Here is a 17,698-nt window from a genome sequence, read left to right on the forward strand (position 1 = left end):
ACAAAACATGGAAACATAAATGTGAGCAAATCGTGATTCTAGTTATAAGTTGTTACCGTGCTCAAAAGATCCTATACAGCAAAACCCCTACCACCCAGGGGAACGCACTTTCAAATGATAAAAATGACATCAGCTAAGGTTTTCGTTAGGGACAGAATACATGAGTGGCCTAGTCATCTATCTTATCGCATTTCGGCATTCAGAGTTCCCTCCATTAGCAGCACCAGAAATCTGTGATTATCGTGGGTTCCAATTCCAGTTCGTCCTTGTGCTTCTGTATTTATCAGCAGCATGTTCTTGCTCATAAAAAAGCTCTAACAAAGCTACAAACATGGAAATAGCATCCTCCAAAGTCACGATGACGTCGCCAACGGTGCCAAACGTCACTCATTCACTCGCTGGCTGGGACCTCACAGACGTAGTGTTTGTTGCCGGTGCAAGAGGTAGGCGTCCACTTCCAGTACCCCGCACGGAGGAGAACCACACACGCATTCTGACCAGATGTACTGAAGTCGGAGTTGCTCCAGTAAGTGAAGCTCCCTAAAGGCTGTTCGTTGACCCACTTGAAATCACGAAGGGTGGACGACATGTCTGACAGACCAATCCAGATGGCGTCCTCTGAAATAGTAGAATCACAGTTTATTAAACAATGTGTCCATATTTCCGAAGAGTTGTTAATAATTATCAGATCTGACAGTTTAACACTGTAACAATCTTCTTATTGGTATTGCATTTGAGGTTTGTGTTTTGTTTTACTCCCCACTCAGCAATATTCCAAGTATTTCATGAAGCGTCCAAAACATCGAATACTGTTACGACAATTGGCCACAATGTCTGGCCTCCTAATTTCCTACATAATAAGAAGAGGTCTCTGGACGTGTTCGAACCCGAGTTCCTCGCTGGGTTTACTGCAATACTCGTGCACACGTTATGTGAATATATCCATTCGAATTTTACATCACTTTCGTGGTTAATCACGTACAGATCCAGAGGCATAATTCCTCTTCTTGATGTTATGCAATGTAGTAATTAAAGTAGATTTTAACCACTCTCACTTACGAAATTGGCTGTTCATTGATAACCCTGCATTCTTGATTTTTTGAAACTTTTGAGCATTATCAGCGACAACCAGCCTAGCTGTCGGAGAATAAAGATTGCAGTTGTTCTTTGCTTCTAACCACGTGACCTTGTCCAGATGAAATTTAATACAAGGACCTTCCACTTCAGACAAAAGGCTGAAACCTTCAGGGCACCAGTCCCGAACTGCCAAATTACAAAATGATGCTATTAGTGATGGCTTTGTTTGTTATTTAACGGCACTGAACAATATTGCAGCATTACAACAATCGTGGGTAACTGAAGGCCAGTTCTTATTCTTCGTAACAGCTTAGGCTGTTTGCAGTGACATGTTATTTAAGTGACAGCCAATGATCCCGTTATTCGCCTCTTACGACAATCATGGGTTAGTGAAGACCAGTTGTTACTCTTCGTAATACCATAGGCTGTTTGGAGTGACATGGTATTCATATGATAGCAAACAGCATGGATAACAATGCCAAGCCAAGTTTAGCCTTTACAGTGCACCTATACCTGTGATCTCATCTTTCACAACGCACAACACATATTACTTTGTGTGTTATATTTCACATCGAACCCCTTCTGTATGTACATTTACGTTAATTCCATTTTGCAAAATACAGTCACTTTAATATGTACTCTCTGTCGAATTAACAAGTGAGTGAAAAGGATGCAAATAACACATAATAAGCTGGTATGATATTCCAAGATCACAAGCGGAATATATATTCAACATGTCACCATGGCTTCACTTCAGAAACGTGTGCTATTGATATGGTGCAAATCTTAGTAAACGGCCCTTTCGTTTCAAGAGATTTTTTTTCAATGAGGAAGCAATAAGGGCTCCTATCTGCACATATAGATTTGAAACAGTGACAGATTTGTCCAGTGAATGCGTGACAGCATAAAAAATATAGTAAGTTACCTTAATACAGTGAAAAAATACGAAAACTGTATAATTTGTACAAAAATACTAAGGCCACTCATACTACTCAAACGAAGTTAAACAGCACAGTCACCATTCTTTCGTATCGCTTCAGGGTATCTCTTCAACAATCACAATGCTATTAGTAATTTGGAAGAATTTCACGTTTTTTAACTTTCTGTGAGTAGTATATATTATGAATTGCAATGAATTGCGAATGTTTATATAAGATATTTCACTGTACCATAAAATCGTGTGTGCTCCATGTTATTTGGTGGTGGCACTTGGAGCGTGTCAAAGATCTGACATCTGTTGTCCATGGCGTTATATAATGTTGTTCGGCAGGAGAGAAGCCCTGCACATATCACCGTGCACTGGAGGCGTGAGGCGACTGTTGTGATCAATATCTCCTTCTGAACACTGCTACCTATTGGTGTGGCAGAGGTCATCACCGTGTATTGAACCGCACCATCAGCAACCACACAAGGCCTGGAAGTATTACTCATAATATGAACGAATAGTTATGATGATTTGTTCGTTCGTTTGTTTGTTTGTTTTTAACACAGCACTCAATAACATTCCAGTTATATTACGGTGGTCTGTAAATAGTTTAGTCTGAACAAGATAATTCACTGATCATCGATCGCAAGTGGGATAGAATGTGTGTCAGCCAAGTCAGCAAGCCTGATCACTCGATCCTGTTCGTTGCCTTTTACGACAATCTTGGGTTGCTGAAGACACATTCTAATCAGGAACTTCACGGTGCTTGTGACGAACACAGCGTCGTGGGTATACATCAAAGTTGACAAATGTAATACCCGGACATTTAACTTTAATATAAAGGAGTACAATCATCAATTTGCAATTTGTAGAGAATTTGTAGAAAACCTGGTTATCATGTTTAGTAAGTTACTTTGTAACGAGATATAATGTACCCACTAATGTCGAACTCAGTAATTATGTCTAAATCCATCAACACATATTCCCATGACGAATTATTCTTGGACGAAATAATAACGTCACTTTTAATAGAGTTTCACCATTTAATGGGGTCTGTGGTATTGCAGTCAATTCGGTACAGCTAATCTCCAGTTCAACAGAGTATTATATCGTTACATATACTATTAGACACATTAAAATATATGACGTATAATCCGATTCGCAGACACTACTTTTGTATATCTTTGTCAATGTGATGACTTAATGTTTTGCCAACAGTTTCCGTGGATTTCACCGGAAATGAGAGTATATCAGGTGCACGGATACACCTATATACTATATTGCATGCTGAACATATTGTTGATTGTTATTATTATTGTTAAGGTGTGTGGTGTTACTGTTGTTAGTATGATTATTCATTTTAGTATTTTCGTCTGTCTAGTAGTTAGGTGTCTAGTAGTTAAGGTCGCAATGCAATGCGCACCACATTGAAGTGATTCATTCTCTCAGCTACAATTGCTCGTCGCCGTTTGGATATTAGCTAACATTACACTCGTATTTATATGTAACAGACAGAGGTCATTCATTCTGTCAGTGTATTAAGTACCTGTACCATCACATTCACATGAAACAGCTTGAAGTGATTCATGATTCCAGTTATGAATATTTGCTAGCACTACCGTCACATTCTTTTGAAACAAATTGAAGTGATTCATCCTCTCAATTATGGATATTATATTCTTAAAAAAAGTAGGGGAACTTTATTTCTTATTCACGATTAAAAATATTCAGGAGATTTATAGGAGTCAATCAATGTTGATATGATAATGTTGAATGTTTTCAGAGTGCATCATCACTGTAGCTATTTGGAATGTAGTCGCTTTTGAAAGATGATTGATGTATGGCATGTGTATGATTTTAATTTTAAAACAAACTACAGAAACAAACACTAACAAGTGTGCAATGCAAGATGAGTGTTAAAATTAATATTCTAAGTGATTTTTCAACCTTCGAGAAAAGCGTCAAATTCAGGATTGGGGCCCCATGCACGTGTATGGGAATACTGCGCTGTGCACGTGCATATCATGCGTTGTCTTTAGTGGTAACAGAGGGAAATGGTGGTGCGTTCATAAGATGTTTGTACTTGAAACGTTTGTCAACGTTTACACTTCCTATCCAAATTGAAAGTTCAGGTTCCCCGACTTTTTAAGAGCATAGTTTAAACATTACCATCACATTCACATAAAACAAATTGAAGTGATTCATTCACAGCTAGCATTACTATTGCATTCATACGAAAGGAACTGAAGTAATTCCTTCTGCAACATAACGTTTAAATAGTAGTTGTCAAAGTGAAAGTTCCAATTGTAATACGTCCTGGCATTATGTTCCTCCTGTTATTAATTATCAGGTTCATGTCACAGGTCAATACATTTATCTGATACTATTAAAAGTACTCAAGGCAAACCCACAACCTTATCGGGTCGATGGGGGTAGCCTACCTATTAAAGCGCCACCCCCTCGATAAGGGTTCGATTACCCACATGGGTACAATTTATGAAGCCAATGTCTTGTGTCCCCAATCCTGATATTGCTGGACCATTGTTAAAAGAGGCATATAATTAAACGCACTCACATCCCCATAACATTACCACAATAACTTAACCTGTGCCAGCGTTGTTGGAATGACATGTTGTAATAATGCTTTCCGTAACTTTGTTACATGATGTAGAAAAATTGCAACCACTTGTATCACAATGAAATAAAATATATTGATATTCGTCGTCGAAGGCACAGATACATGGACATGGATTGGTCGCACACGAGGTTCTTCGAGGAGCAATCCTATATGGCACCTGTATACCATAGGCATCGAACACATAAGCATAAAAACAGATTGGTTTGAATTTGTTTGTGGATACATGCTGGTTGTATATAGTCGCATACCTTCAGACACTGGACATCAAAACACAATTGGTATTTTTCAGGTGGGATGTATTTGGCAAACCTATTTCAGTAAATGAGAGCATATTATAAAACATATTATCATTTCCGTTTGCATTCAGAAATGGACGTGAAATTCTTCTTTCTCAAACCTAAATCACATATCTAAATGTGACATGAAAACAATTAGTATATTAAATAGAAAGGTCAAACTGAGCCTCGCCTACAACCGCTGTCATTGTGATGATAATGAGAGACTGTGAAGGGAATCACATTACCACATCAAGAGCATTGAAATAAACATGAAATAGATCCTTCTACAAAGTTTAACCTTGACAAAGGTACATGTACAATACTGTAGCTGTAGGCTTTCGGACGTTGCCACAACAAGATGGAAACAAAATGAGAAGGCTGCTGTGAGATTATTTCTTTGCTGGACTGTAACCGTCAAAAAATATTTACTCAAGGCACCTGGTTAAATTATCAGCTGCATTCGAACCACCACCATTTAAAGGTTGTAAAACATTTTTTCACTCACTTGGTTTAGATGATTTATTTGAAATCGGAATGGCGAAGTAGGTATAGTGTACATCATATCTTATCTTGTATTGTATCTTATAGCTTTTCATCAACCATAAACTCGATGTTACTGGATATGAAACAGATCTAGATTTGCTATTTCCTGATTTACATTTTATGTGAATAATAAATTGTATATTTTTTATATGAATGAACTATTTTCATGTTCAAAGAAACTCGATATAGCACTGTCATGCAGAGATAGAGGGAATGAGTGTGTGATCCGGGTTTCACGCTCCTTTCAGCAATATATAATATCACGACGGGGGATACTATAATGGGCTTCACACACTGTAGGGGAATCAAACTCGGGTTTTTCGGTGTGACGAACGAACACCTGCCACCCCACCACCAACAGAATGCAATGCGTTAAATGCAAAAGAGGTACGATATCAAAATTTCATGAATGGATCATTGGAACAACTAGAAGCTGACCCTCATATTCTATAATTTAGAGTGGTTATTCACTGATGTGGCATCCTGCTTGGTCTAAGATCAAAGACTAAGAAATTCTCAGGCTTCAAACAATCGATCACCCATCCACGTACATTGCCCCAAACCCACCATGTGATACGGCCCGTGAAAATCGAGGGTAGAATTCATCTTCGGTAACCCATGCTTGTCGTAAGAAGCGAGTAACGAGATCGGGTGGTCGTACTCTATAACTTGGTTACACATGTCACAGTATTCCTGTTACGTCGAACGATGTTCATGCTGTTGATCACTGGATTGTCTGGTCCAGACTCGATTATATACAGACCGCCGCCATATAATTGGAGTAATGGTGATTGTGGCGTTAAACAACCAATCAGATTGTACAAATGCGATAGTGTCCCTTGTGGACAAGCATTACCAGGAAATACTGAAGGATATCTTACCTTAAAATACTGAAAAATAACACAAGAGCAAGAGACTGAGGCATTGTTAAACTCCTCCCTGAAGAATATTGTCCAGGTTTGCACACTTGTACATTTGATAGATCATTATAAGGATTTCAATTAATCAATAAAGGTACTAGCACCAGATTATCTAAACGCTCTAAGCAACATGTCTAATAGAATACGGTCTTTGTAAATATTTCTGTTGAAAACGTTATTAGGTCCCCTTGGGGATAAACCAAATCAAATATTGACTGTGTATTCTTTCTAAGCTAGCATGTTATACATATGATCAACAAATATTACACCTTCAGCAGAGAATCTGTGAACAATTATATCTTTAGACCAAGTGGAGGAAGTGGCAGTTTCATTTTTTTCTGGCAATTTGTAAGGATGACTTCAATGCGCGTTAAACCCATTGTGTGAGTTAACGAACGGGAAAGCATAGTGAATAGAAAGTCGATAGTGGATTTTCTTTCATGGTCAGGTAGCATTCATCTTGAAGATGCACCCATTCAACAATCCGTGACTATTTTGTGCTTGACAATTTACGAAGATAAGAAGTGACAATAACGTGCATTTTGTGTGACAAGTGTGTCTCTTTGTGTACAAATCTACACGTGGACACACACCAACCTAGGCATTTGTGTAAACAAAGTCATATTACTTGCCGCTGTGTATGAGAGATTAGTAACAAACAAAGCGTTTAGTACAATCTTTGTCCGTGACAGTCATACTCACTGCTTTGAGTAAAATGTTTCTCAATCACTTACACGTTCACCGCTCCGTATAACTTCTACTAATTAGAACACATTATCATGAAAAGATTTACTAATAATGGTAATTTAAGTAGTCTGCCTCGTCACTGTGCAGCGCAGCGTCTCGCTTCGGTACGGTATGTGATAAAGAGGCTGTCACACACAAATCGTTGTCTACTTCATCATCTTGCTGGACTGCTGTACACATTGATTATGCTTAAGAAGTAGGCAACCATGAACGTTTGCCTTCTTCCATCTACCTTCACCCATATAGAAGTGTTGCTTTTTCTAGATTATGACTTAATCACAATTAATTCAACGTTGGAAAAAATATACATGATTTACATTATTAAAATTGAATTCATATTGGTCGTGTCTCCAGTGCTTAGGTGATAATGTGTTTGTTTCAGCGGCCTAGCATCCAATAATTGGCAGAACAGTAGAAGACAAAATCTTCTTTTTTTTCTAATAACATATAGAATGTTACTGACATAATAAGAAGGTTTGAATGACGCTTACATTCAGCGCATTAGTAAGGGCTTTAAATTGTTTTATGACATTATTAGACATGTGGATCGGGAAGATATTTCGACATTTTGGTCATAAGTAATAAAAATTGTAGCTTACCACTTTCTGTGTTTGTTCAGATAAACACAGGACTTCCCTTTGCATGTATTCTTATGGTGACTGATACTAGCCCCGTAGCAGAAAACGCTCACATATTGAGATATGTCTGCTTCAAAGTTCTTCTGTGATTATATACCATTAAAAGAGTAGAGGATATTGGCTTTTGCAAGCATACCAGTGCCAGAACATTGGGAAAAAATAATGTTTTTTTCCATACATATGAAGCATTTCGCAAGGAATGAAACAAATTGTCACATTTCTCCTTAATTTCTCTCCATAACCTGTTTCTTCCTTCCATCATTTGCATTTGATCAGTTATGTAACTCAAATATCCTTTTTGAATGGTATAGAAAAACGTTTTGTCGTTTTATTCAAAATTACCTTAAGGAGGCCTATCCATCTATAAATCAGCATGGACCCTTGTAGCAGACAGATATGTGCTATGTATACACCTGCTGTTTAAGTATTAATGTGTTTCTTGTGTGTTCTGCGCTCTTTGCCATCGGGTATCATTATTTATCAATTGTTATTGTCAGTATTGTTTGAAAACAATTATGCCGTGTGTACCGGGAGCACTATTCTAAACAGAACCTGACGCTTGGACGTAAGGACACGAAGCAGTGAATATGCAGGGCTGATAAACATAGTTGAAAAAAGCGGCTATTTTCATTTGGTGAAGTTGTTCCCATAAATGTAACGTACATGCAACTATCACATCAGTGAATGTGATTTTAGATGTTAGACCTATGTTTAGCTGACATCTCGGTGAGAAAAGCACGAACACAGACTTGTGTGTGCGGTGGGGTAGCCTTGTGGTTGAAGCGTTCGCTCGTCCCGAAGACGAGGGTTCGATTCCCTAAATGAGTGCTATGTGTAAAGCCAATTTCTGGTATCCCCGCCGTGATATTTTTGGATCATTGCTAAAAGCGGTGTAAAACTAAACTCACTCACTCTGTAAAGTAGACCTATCACTAACAATTACCCTGAAATGCCTCCTTAGATTGTTATTAATAGAGACATAAAACTTTTAATAAAGATATCTGGGATCGCCAGATTGTCCGGATTGGTTTTCTTTGAGGTTCATTTGGTGGTATTTCTCTAACTATTGATAAATCTCACATCTCTAGAACAAGCCGGACATTTAAATAAACGAGGAAGATTTTCAACTGTACTAACAATTGTAAACATCTAACTGTATCAATAAATACCGAAGCACAAAAGGCTTCATCGTCAACAAATCTGTTTTAATTCCAGCTGGCATGAAAGTCACATTTTAAAACTTATAGTATACGTATGATGACATTTTTGTATGTTTTGTATTGTGCCCCGAAAATCACTAATATCAATATCAGGTAGATATTATAATCTTTTTCAGTCGGATTAGGAGATTAATCTATAGAAATGTCATGAGACCAAAGCTGGTTTTAAAATATGTCATAGATTTGAATGTAGTTTATCTAACAGATTCAAATTACATTACGGAGGAGATCTACAGACCGTGGTTTAACAAATACCATTAGTGGAAACAAGAACACAAGTATTCCTCACATTCACGTTGTGTTTTGGAAGGAGGTACTCTTCTCATACTTGTACAGCTGTGATAACAGTGAGAACAGAAGTTATGAAGAGAAAGTGTCAAAATCTACCCAGCAATGCTATTAGAATTGAGAGTGAAACTTTTTATCAACAGCAATGGTATAAAGGGGTGTAACATATTTTAGAGACATGATCGATGATGATGGAAAATTAATATCTATTATTATAAAAAAATCTTTGTATAAAGATATAACATCAAAACAGATTTGTTGACGTAAGAGCGTGTCAATCCTTTATACAACACCAATCCTTGGTCCCATTCTGCCTTATAACATGTGAATAATTAGAAATATACAAGACTGTTCAGCTTTTCATATGAGTTTAACAGACCGAACTTTTACAAAGTTCAAAATAGTTTTGAAATGGGAAGATTGTTTACAAAAGAGTACACAGACACAGAGTGGAAGACTATTAATCACAAAGTAGTGAATTAGTGACACGTTATTTAAGATGGGATACGTTCACTCTCTAGCATGATATTGATGAAATGACCCACTCGAAAGTATTGTACATGTATTAAATAACTGACAATATGCCAAAATCATATGGAGACATCTTTCAGAACGGCGTGAAAAACATACTGAAGAAAAATCGAATTCAGGGACGAGATTGTATTCTTTGTATTTAAGAATTCTTTGAAAGAAATTATTCTTACGACACTTTATATGCTTTAAAGATGTAGTGTTAAGAAAATCAAACCAAATTTCAAACCTTTACCACAAGAAATATATAGATACTACCAAACAACAACATTTACACCATTCTCAAACTGTAAACAAGCAAACAAGCTAAGTTTTCATGCCGTTTGGTCGTCTCTACATAGGCTTTTCAGCAACACTGTATAATTTCTTGGAAACGTCATTCAAATGAATCACAATCCTATGTATATGTCTGTATGCACATATGTAAATTAGATGCGCATGTATCTATTGTTGTTTTGAAATGGATGGAAATGTAACCGGTGGAAATAATAAAAAACATATATATAATTATCTTTTTCAGGATGTAATGACACCTGCACGAACTTCATTCCAGAAACTTGTATAGGAGTTGTTTTTAAGCCGCACTGAGCAATAATCCAGCTATTTAAATATTCGAGGCTGGACCAGACAATCCCTTGGTCAACAGCATGAGCAACGATCTACTCCTGACCTGACATGACATGACATGTATCAACCATGACAGCCAGTCCGATCCCGTTAGTCCTCCTTACGACAAACATGGCTTACAGAGATGAACTGTATCCCGGATTGTCACAGGTCGTGTCACATAGTGTGACTGCGACGCTGTACGTGGACAGGTGTCACCGCTCGATTGACACCTGAGAATTTCTTGGGCTTGGATCTTGGTCCACATAAGATGTGAAATGTGCGAGAACAACCCGGGTCTTCACGGGTTTTATAGGTCAGAGTCTGGCAGTGCATAATTATGAAATATTGCGTTCATTGAATAACGTCTGTCGTCAAATACATGACCCCATTGAACCATGATAGCCGTGCTGTTTCAGAAAACATTACCAAAAACATTCGCTACGTTCAGAGGAAGCGTACATTATCGCCGTGTTGATGTTCGTCATTGTGATGATCGTGACCTGTACAATCTGCGGGGGAAAGTATATGGAATATATTGGGGACAAGTTTGAAGGAAGGTTTTATCAGTCACTAATTTTGTGACAACACAATGACACGATACTTACAGTGGCGGATTGATTCCGTTTCCCCACAAATGGACGTGTGTTCTTATTTCCACTAATCATATTTGTCAAATCACGGTTTCTCATATGATCGATTGCAACGTAGAATCTATTAATAAGTTACCATTTCTTGAGCTAATCAGTGACGGGGAGGCATTTCCCGACTTCTACTAGGTGAATTAATTAAAGAAATATTAATCAACATTCTTCAGAGTTGTAACATTACTAGTATATATATTATGTAACAGTTTTTGCTGTAGCAGCCGAATATACAATGCGATATTAGAAAGGTTGTCAGATGTAACACATGTTATATCAAGTACAGAATTTAGTAGTTTTATTAGGTTGAGTCACATCCGTTATTGGAACGCACACTCTTAGAGTCAGGCACTCATCGCCAACAATTGCAAAGTCAGCGATCTACCCACTCAGCCACCCTGACTTCCAGATACATGTTTTACTATCGTCATGACTGGACACTGCTATAGCTAGTGTGTTAGAAGCAATATAAGTGCAAAAACAGCTTCAATCTAAGTATTCATTTGGAGGACAGTGAAAGGACTTAAATCGCAATTGTACCTGGCACCGCCACGATCGAGTCACAAAATTCATTTGTTAACACATGTCGTTTGGTGTGCTAACAGGGATGAGGTGAAATGTTGCCACACACTCCTATTGTGAAGTATAAGAGTCCCACGTCTCAATTTTGTATCATATACTTGTACATTATTAGTTCCAAATGCCTAGTACCAAGATATACTGAAAAACAAGTGACTTCTTTATGAACATAAATTTCTACGTTGATGTCTACGCCAAATCAGTCGTTTTACCTATATCCAGTTGCAATGAACTGACACCTCTGGAGCAGTATGGATCAAGAAACATCCAGGGTCATTTTGGAATTTATATTTTACTAACTGATTATATGTTTTGTTTCCATATTTATTGCAGTTGTCCCAAAACATGAACAAATATATGTGTGTGTTATTTTCGTCACATGCCTCAGTCTATAATTTTTACCTAACAAGCAACATTTGCGTTTTACTTTCACTGTAATTATAACTAGATCATATTGTCAATGCCAAGGAGTGTTTCAACTTCACCTTCATGTCACTGGCCCTAAGAACGTACAACACGTGCAGTTCCGGGTTAGAATCGATTTTCAGCAGCCCATACTTGCTGTAAGGGGTGACTAATGGGAAGTGGTGGTCAGACTCGCTGACCTGGTTGACACATGTCATCGTGTCCCAGTTGCATTTATGCAAATGATGTTGATCACTGGAATGTTTGGTCCAGTCGAGATTATACATGTATACATTATCTTTGCCATATTGTATCTGACTAAGTCCATGTCAACATGTACGTTCTGTGTAACTGCTTACATTATAAGTGTGCCGAAACAGGTTTCGTATCAATAACACATCAAGTGAGAAAACGCACTTTAAATTCACTATTGCATTCTTTGAGAACAAGACAGAGTGTTTTGAACTGTTTGTACTGAATATGATAAATGAAATATGCGAATGGAATGTCATTTTATAACAAATTGGTGACCGTTAGAACCACGACGTCCTTGGTAAACGTAGAGAAAATTCGAAATACCCAGATTTGTTTATTCTGCGTGTACACTGTACGTACAGGATGTTTGAAAACCTATTTTAGGGATTTCAGCGTATTATTTGTCAGATAGAATTATAGAGTGTGTAACATAGTTTTGAATCATATAGCTTCCACATATGTAACGTCTACACTTAAAACAAAGTGGTGAAATAATGTGTTCAGCCATTCTTTGACGTGTCGTCATGACCGTAAGGTGAAACTGGGTATCAATATATTGACATTCTATTCTTAGTTCTTAGAATGTTCATGTTCACCACCATTATCATATATATGATACCTTCTAATAGCGAGCGTTTTATAAGCACTATTTATGCATGTTAACGTTTGATAATTATTCACGCACATTCACGCAATTCATTTATTTTCACATCTTCTTTTATCTTTTCATGCGAATAAAAGAGAGAAAAACAAAGAGTACAACCATTTTTACATATCTATTCAGAGTTTGAGGATTAATAAAAAGGTGTCTTTAAACTTATGCTTCATACTTTGCCATTAGTTCTGAATTGCATATAAAAAGGATGTTTCTCTCTGGAACACTTTCAACATATGTTCTATTCAGTACGAACGAAACAGTTCCCGATAACACGAACAAGGAATAGTACACTAATGTTTATAACGATTGCACTTATTGCGAAGCAAACTGATGTAGTGCTCATCTGTTTAAGCCACGTGGTACGTTTTACTGTAGTATGTTTCAGCTTTGTATGACGGTATATCGAAATATGGCTGTATGGCTTACACTAAGTGGGCCCTGTGGGTTTATTATGCTCGTGTGCTTTTTCATATTTTATATACCAACAGATGCAGAGTAGAGGTGAATGTACTTGTTTCCAATTCTTCATGTTTTGTGCTTCTTAACTGACTTTCAAGGTCGCTTTGACGCCGTGTCAGAGTATGTTCGCAGCTTGAATGCGTGATGCAAACAGAGTGATGGGCTCTTTAAATAACAAACAAATCAGACACGTTCATTCTCTCTAATACTGATCACACGCTGGAGACAAACAACTACTTCACGACATTTTTTTCAAAATTAATATGTTATATCTGAACTTATTTGACAATTAAATCAGATGAATATAACGCCACATAAAGCAATATTCTAGCTATACGAGGGCTGTCTATAAATAATCAGGTCTGTATCAGACAATCCAGTGATCAATAGCATGAACATAGCTCTACGCAGTAGGAAAGTATTTAATTCATACATGCACATATAACATTGATTAATTCTATGATTTGCAATGCTATGAATTCACGGAAATTCCGACGAGGAACACTTCCCCCTTCTAGTTGCAACTTTAAATTTAAATTTCAGATTACCATGTATATGCAATCCGAAATTATACATTTGATAACGCGCTCATTGAAATGACATATTTATGCTTTGAATATTGAACATGTCAGCCAAAAACAAAGGCAATACGTAAGCTCGTTAGCTATATTTTCGCATACAAGCTGGCCTGAATTCATTTATAATTCTTAAAGCCTAAATCGGTTGTGAAAATACCCTCACAAAAACATAAAGGATAGCAGGCTGTCTATAATTAGCTTCTTGGTCGATTGGCGTGTGAAATTGGAACATATATAGAATTTTCACTGAAAGTTACATGTATGTGTAAAGACTTCCTTAATTACATTACAAATCACATATTAAGCATACCATTTTGTTTCCAGGGACAGTGAGTGAGTATGGTGTTACGCCGCTTTTAGTAATGTATTCAAGCATACGACTTTCCCACCGCCTCTGTCAGTGACAAGCAATATCGCGTAACCATACGGAAATGTCCGACGGAACACTTTCACTTGCTAATCATGATTCCTTATATATGTTACCATGGTGCTGAATAGACGATTACACTGGAGCAACGCTTCGGTCAAAGGGTAACTGATTCGAAATTATCAAATGTTGTTTTCAATGGTAAGGAGACGTGAGCATATAAACACGTACACAGTTAACATATATCCATATATTAGACAGAACTCTCCCTTGTACCTATTAACGTAGGATAACCTAGGCTGAACTTAGAGGACGTATTAACACTAAGCAAAATGGACTGGGCTCAGAAAAAATGACTTTCCTCATACAAATCTCAAAGTAAATCTACATTCGTAAGTATACAGAACGTCAAAAGAAAGGGAAATCTGATTTTGTTTGTCAAGTTTTTTAAATAGAAGACATCAACATGAACGCATACTTTTATGACATTTCATTTATTTTCTAGACTTGCGTTTCTTTTGCAGTTCAGCATACTTTAAGGACACAGTACTATAGATAACATATCATTAGCACATGCACTTATGCTTTTAGTGGCTATAATATTCAAATAGCATATTAAAGCAAATCAATGCCAACTGATTGATAGATAATGCATAAATGACCTCAACCAGATACCATTTGTTTTCTTTTCCTTGTTACACAGTCAAGGCAACTGATGTAATACTCAGTTTACTGTTACCTTCAAACCATTTGTGTCCCCAGGCGAAACAGAAATAGGTAAGTTCAGGCAATTTAACCATTCTCAGATGATGAAGCTGGTTATTTAACATGAATACTACTGGTGTATTTGTGAGGTCACCACAATGGAGAGGGTCTGTATATCAATTATACATACACACACATACATACCTACCTACATACATACATACCTACCTACATACCTACCTACCTACCTACCTACATCCATCCATCCATCCATCCATCCATACATCCATACATACATGCATACATACATACATACATACGCACGCACGCACGCACGCACACACACACAAACACACACACATATATATGTGTGTGTCTCAATGGAAAGAGTATGTATATCAATGGAAAGTGTATGTACAATGTATAGTATGACCAGAAATTATTGAGAGTTTAAAGATTGGATTGGACCATCCCTTCCTTCATTTTAGCAATATTTGTCAGATTTTTGTTATTGTCACTTTCCTTCATAAGTGCCCAAACATATTCTATGGATTTAGGGCAGGGCTATAGCTGGGTCAATCTCATGATGTCATATTTTGGGTCCGAAACCAAACCTGTGAATGCTTTGAACGATGTTTTGGGTCGATGTTTTGCTGGAAAATCCAAAAATTGTCCACAGAACACGTGAGCAGATGGAAGTAATTGTCACGGGTCACGTCGGAACAGGTATGCAAAAAGTATACAAGTACTATGCAGACATGGTAAGAATCATATTACGAAAATAGTAGCAATTGACTATTAACTGGATACTGTATTAATGGTAGTGTCATGCATACTTGCACAGGGAAAATGTCGTACAATCAGTCATCTACTAGTGATGGAACGACGACAACACCTTACACAGGGAAAATGCCGTACAATCAATCGTCTACTAGTGAAGGACCGACGACAACATCCGAGACGCCCACCGGTAAATAATACTATATTCAACGCAGCCAGGAATTAGTATGATTTACCTCGTAATAGACATGTAGACAGAGCTGCGATGATTTTGCGTTCTTTTCAAACACATGCTACCGTTTACATGTGTTTATATGCACGTACATTTTATCATAAAGTCGCCAGTGTCAACATTTAAATGTTCTTAAGAAATGAAAGTCACTTTTGATACTTTCTATGTAACAGAATTTTGCAGCATCTGAGTCAAGGTAAAAAGCCATTTGGCACAACAATGAACATTTTCAAAGCGCTATATATCTGTATTTGAGTTAACGATAATTGAAAATCGGATTATGCATACGATTATTTGGACAGGTGAATATGCCCGAGTTTGATACTCGTCTCATTTGATAACATAACGTCTCTTTGAAATGGAGACTGACATAAATGGAGTAGGTTCTGAAGCCAGTGCCTCTTCATTTACTTCTTTTTTAAAGATTTACAATACAACATATACAACAATGTGCCCAGCCTTTCAAACGTTAAAACTGTATGTTAGTTTCACGTTATTTGTCACCAACATTATTACTTTTCTCAGAGAGACTTAGCGCAAAGATAATTTCATTATAGCATCCTTTTGTCTGCTGACCGTGAAATATATGTGACACATAATGATTGTTGATACCACTCATTATTCATGTAATCACTGCACCTTGAAGACAATTTACACCTAACACCATCTCGGAGAGGTTGGGTTTTGTTTTCTATACTGTCATTTTACAGATGACACTGATCCTGTCACACCCTGGGTTGTGGCGTTTGTGGTGATTCTGACCATTGCTATCATCATGGCAGGTGCAATATTCGTCAAAAGGTAATAACAATATGTCAATAGAACAACAAATGAGCTTTGGGCGAATGAGTTGGGAAACAGTGTGTATTCCGGTTATTAGGGGTATCAGGGTGATATAAGAATGACAGTGAGTGAGTTTAAGTTTTCGCTTCACAGCAATATTCCAGCTATATGGCGGCGAGTAATATAGGATGAAGGTTCAAGGTTATGGAATGTCTGAGATGTTTATCACTTGGGTGAAACCCACGAACTGGGATCATGCTGCTGAGAAACAATGGGGCCTAATCGCAATTATGTTATATATTTGTAGCTCAAATTTCGTATGTAGGATGTTTTTTTTCAAATCTTCGACCATTTACAATGCTGATTTGAATGCTAAATCTACGGTTTGCATATATTTTCAGATATGGATATTTCATCATTATTCGTGGATAAGCGACAATATGAATAGGTCTTAGATTTTCTTTAAAAGTGAATATTCAGTTCAAAGAAGATTATATTTTAGTAGCAGCAATGTTAAACTGTAACATACTGTAGGTAATTTCGTTTAGGTTTTCTTATATCGTATCTTAGAAACATGTGTCATTATGATTCATGAATATTTGCATAAAGGTAACAAACCTCAAACTGCCTTTGGGAATGAACACTGTCAAATTTCAATGACAATATATATATGTGAAGGACGAGTGTGTGGTACGGTACGTTGCCGGAACGCTGCCACGCTTTAACGCAGGAGAGCCCGTTTATTGAGTTTGGAAATTGATTTCAGACATTTAGACTATAGGATTGCGTGAGAGTAGCATGACTTTAAGAATTGATTTTATATTCAATTTGTTAACTGTGTG

At 37.2% G+C, this 17,698-nt stretch overlaps 1 protein-coding gene across 1 annotated transcript; it reads right to left on the minus strand.

The window, feature by feature from the left end:
- Positions 1-391: 391 nt before the first annotated feature.
- LOC137291975 (brevican core protein-like) lies at positions 392-6,386 on the minus strand. The gene is made up of 4 exons (XM_067823526.1): positions 6,343-6,386; positions 2,247-2,491; positions 1,060-1,263; positions 392-618 (listed from the first exon to the last, which is right to left on the minus strand). Exons 1-4 carry the CDS (start codon positions 6,384-6,386, stop codon positions 392-394), a joined length of 720 nt encoding a protein of 239 aa, XP_067679627.1.
- Between the last annotated feature and the right edge of the window lie 11,312 nt (positions 6,387-17,698).

The sequence above is a fragment of the Haliotis asinina genome, chromosome 7, assembly GCF_037392515.1.
Source record: "Haliotis asinina isolate JCU_RB_2024 chromosome 7, JCU_Hal_asi_v2, whole genome shotgun sequence".
NCBI lineage: Eukaryota > Metazoa > Mollusca > Gastropoda > Lepetellida > Haliotidae > Haliotis > Haliotis asinina.

Coding starts and splice junctions, on each gene's coding strand:
- LOC137291975 (XM_067823526.1), bottom strand. CDS start 6,386: ATGCCTCAGTCTCTTGCTCTTGTGTTATTTTTCAGTATTTTAAG. Junction 2,492..6,342: donor TTATTTTTCAGTATTTTAAG/GTAAGATATCCT, acceptor TAATACTTCCAG/GCCTTGTGTGGTTGCTGATG. Junction 619..1,059: donor ATCAATGAACAGCCAATTTC/GTAAGTGAGAGT, acceptor CTACTATTTCAG/AGGACGCCATCTGGATTGGT.